The sequence below is a fragment of the Sinocyclocheilus anshuiensis genome, unplaced genomic scaffold, assembly GCF_001515605.1.
Source record: "Sinocyclocheilus anshuiensis isolate Anshui unplaced genomic scaffold, SAMN03320099.WGS_v1.1 scaffold454, whole genome shotgun sequence".
Lineage (NCBI taxonomy): Eukaryota > Metazoa > Chordata > Actinopteri > Cypriniformes > Cyprinidae > Sinocyclocheilus > Sinocyclocheilus anshuiensis.
The window spans coordinates 3,238,674-3,242,827 of NW_015548217.1; the positions used below are offsets into that span (position 1 = coordinate 3,238,674).

Here is a 4,154-nt window from a genome sequence, read left to right on the forward strand (position 1 = left end):
TATTTTATTTTATTTTATTTTATTATTTTATTTTATTTATTTATTTATTTTATTTATTTATTAATTTGTTTATTTACTTATTTATTTATTTATTTGTATTATTATTATTTTTTATTTTATTTTATGCAGACAGAACATAATTTATCTAGCAAAAAAAAAAAAATCAATTAGATTTACAATAGTAAACAGCATTTATTTAAATGCAAATTTAAAAAAAGCATAGCCTACATACAAAACTTATAAAAGCATATACAAGCAAATAAAAACACTTAATATGTAACAATGATTAATCAAATTATTATAAAATGATGAGTAAATCCCTAAATAAATACTGCACATATTAACAACACTAATTTAACTAAAAACACTAAAATTTATTTAAAATTATAAAATTATTATAAAATTATTGTTTTTATTATTTTTATTTCACTTTATAATAAATTATTATACAATTATTGTTAGATTCCTGATAAATCAACATTAAATAGTAAAACACATATAAATCTATATCTATTATATTATATAAAATGAAACAAATGTATATAAAAATGACTGATAAAAGTATTTTAAGATTATCAGCTAATTAACACTCACAGTAAAACAAAAACACTATAATTAATGCATAAAAATACATTTTTGGGTAAGATTATTGTATAATACTATTTGCTATACAGAAAAAGACATAAAATGCCATGACAAAAATAGTATTTGATCAAATTATTATAAGCAGATAAAACTAATTAACACTTAATATACACATGCAAACAAACAAAAATTACAATTTCTATAATAATTATTAAAAATGACTGTTAAAATGATTGTAAGAATGAAACATGCCAAACACTGACAATGAAGATGGCTATGTTATTTCATTCAGTTTAGTAGTTAACAAAGTCATGCTAAAAGATTCATAAGAGCAATGTTCTTATCCAAAGCAATTCTTAAGGAAAACTATTACTATTACAGTAACACGCATTATTGCATGAGACTGTAAATTGCAAAACATTGTCTTAAATAAAACACCTTTCACAAACATCTAGATGCCTGTCTCTTTTAAAGTTTACAAGTAGTGTATATAATGAGTTGCATTTGTAGATGTTATAGTGTGACTCATTAAATATACCTATTAATAATAATAATAATAATAATAATAATAGTATTATAGCACTTCATTTAGTTTTTAAATAAAATAATAAACAAATTAATAAAGTTAAGAAATTATTTTATTTCCTTTTAATTTTTTTCTTTGCTACTTACTCAATACAAAATCAAAAACTAGCATCATTGTATAGTTGTGTTAGGATGAGCTGAGCAAGTCTTGTACATGTATTTCCTGGTTTGAGATTAAGTTCCTGCTTGAAGAGGAAGTAATGGATATCAAAAAAAATAAATAAAAAAGATGAGACATGCATGCATATGAGTGTGAAGTATATATATGTGAAAGTGACAATATATGAATATAGGTATGTAAGAATAAAGAATATATATGTGTGGAAGTGTAAATATATGTGCATGAATGTCAGAAAACATGCATGTGTTGAAAAGTAAAGTGTGTGTATAGAAGAATGAATGTATGCGTGTGAAAGCAGAAATATATATGCATGTCAAAGGAAAGAGTAAGTGTGTGAGAGCAGAAATAGACATATGTGAAAGGTGAATGTAGGTGTGTGAGAGCAGAAATATGTATGTGAAAGGAGAATGCAAGAGTGTGTACAGCCCCTCATAAAAACCTGAATAAAGTACATACCTATATAGATGTTTAGTCTGTCCTCGCCTAGCTTTCCAAAGGTTATTTCATTGGCATCTCCAGCAAAATCGGAGTTGGGGTCTCTCTCTTTCATATGGACAGTTCCTATATGAACAGAAGAACCTCTTTTATTAACTATGTGACCCTGAAGGATGATCTGACACACCAGATTTGGTTGGTTTTCCCGCACTCACCCTGCCACACAAAGCTGCCGGGCGTCCCAAAGTACACGTCATTCTCCGTCATGCCCCCTGAGATGCCCATGTTACACATGCCCTCCAGGTTCTGGTCATAGTTGAAGTCGCAGAGCTCGTAAGTGTCAGACTGCCAGTAATCAGACGGGTCATAGGTCAGGTCGTTGCCCCGCACGTAACATTTGCCCACCATACGCTGCTGCTCCTCAGCACCCAGCAGTTTCTTTACATAGCGATGACCACATGCCTGCCAACATGAAAGAAGAGATAAACATGATACTTGGCCACATGTCACGTCACTTTCACTTTCACTTTCGTATGTGTGTGTGTATATATATATTTACATATCATTTATTATAGTATTTTTTGATAGCATAGTTTTATTAATTATTATTAGTATAATTTATAATTATTTATTATAGTATTTTCAGCGATACCTTGAAATCCATCCTGATTGACGTCCCCCAGCGCAGCAACAGCAAATCCAAACCCTGAGCCTTTTTTACCCTTCAGAACCAAGCTGGCCTTTTCCTGGAAGGATCCGTTCTCGTTCATGAAGATGTAAACTGCTCCTCCCTCCTCCTTGTAGCGGTCGAAGTAGAACGGAGCTCCAACGATCAGGTCGTTCCAGCTACATCAACACGCAACCACACAAATGTCATGTTATGTCTACATTACGACTGCTTATTTTCATAGATGTCTTTCATAGCTTTGATAAAGAAAGAGAAACCTGCCATATAGAAGCATTCAGCCGTGTATCTGTTGACATGCTTAAGTATGAAGCTCAACGGGATCTTTGCAAAGGCTCATGGGGAAAGTTAGACATGCTTTGGTCTACTTGCTTTGAATTTACTTTCAAACTCAGTGAAGTGTGGTACAGATCAGTCTCTGTGATGATAATGGATTATTGGGTATGAAAACCCAATAGTTACAAAGCTGTGTAAGTAATATTATGTTTTTTATGCAGTGATGCATTGGACCCCATCGGCTTTTATTGTACAGACATAGTTCTTTTGTATATATTTTATAATGTTATATGTTACAGCATGGATGATGATTGAGTTACACAGTGACTTACTCGTCATTGTTGAGGTCGGTCACCGCCAAGCAGCCGCCGAAGTACGACCCTATTTGTTCCCCTGGGATCATCGTCACTGGGTTAAGAACCAAATCTTGTTTTTCTGCAAGGATCACTGAACCTTTGAAATTGTCTCTGGGAGCCCCCGTCACCACAGTGTACTTGAGCTCGTAAGTGTCAGACTGCCAGTAATCAGACGGGTCATAGGTCAGGTCGTTGCCCCGCACGTAACATTTGCCCACCATACGCTGCTGCTCCTCAGCACCCAGCAGTTTCTTTACATAGCGATGACCACATGCCTGCCAACATGAAAGAAGAGATAAACATGAGGTATTCTGATTAGTATCTGTGATTAGTCATTTTGATTTGATTTAAAATGATTATTTGAGTCTTTAAAAAATAGACTATAAATTAAAAGTATAAGGTCAAAAGTTTGGAATAATTCAGATTTTTTATGTTTTTGAAAGAAGTCTCTTATCCTCAAGGCTGCATCTATTTGATCAAAAATACAAGAAAAACAGCAATATCGTGAAATATTATTGTAATTTAAAATAAATGATTTCTAGTTGAATATATTAGAAAATGTAATTTATTGCTGTGATGCAAAGCTGAATTTTCAGCATCATTACTCCAGTCTTCAGTGTCACATGATCCTTCAGAAATCATTGTAATATGTGACCCTGGACCACAAAACCAGTCATATAACTTTATGTCCTCCAGCACAGAGTAACCTGAAGAAAGAGATGAGGATTCTTAAACGGCAGTGTGTGACCAGCAGTGAAGCTACTTTGAGACTGTAGCTTGCCAAGATTCTAGAAAGTTTAATCACAGTAGAAATGACTAGTGAAAAAGAGGAAAAAAGTTAGCTATTCAACATTTATTGTATAATTTATTTATTTATTTAAATTTTTCTGATAGGACAGAGGAGATCTGACAGAAAACAAGTGGGAGAGAGAGAGAGAGAGGGACAGGATTGGGAAAGGACCACAAGGTGGGATTCGAACTCGGGACATCTGTAAGCGCAACGAGGTTATCGGCACCGACTATTATTTATTTTATTTTATTTTATTTTATTTTATCTTATTTTATTTTATTTTATTATTTTATTTTATTTTATTTTATTTTATTTTATTTT

General features: G+C 32.2%; 1 protein-coding gene across 1 annotated transcript in view; it reads right to left on the reverse strand.

Annotated features, from left to right (window-relative positions):
• LOC107653925 (integrin alpha-3-like) overlaps positions 1-4,154 on the reverse strand; it is a 60,352-nt gene that overhangs the window by 19,861 nt on the left and 36,337 nt on the right. The window contains exons 4-5 of the mRNA XM_016440786.1: positions 3,020-3,318; positions 2,379-2,572 (exon numbers count right to left, since the gene is read on the reverse strand). Of these exons, the coding sequence (XP_016296272.1) occupies positions 2,379-2,572; positions 3,020-3,318 (493 nt within the window). The remainder of the gene's footprint in view (positions 1-2,378; positions 2,573-3,019; positions 3,319-4,154) is intronic.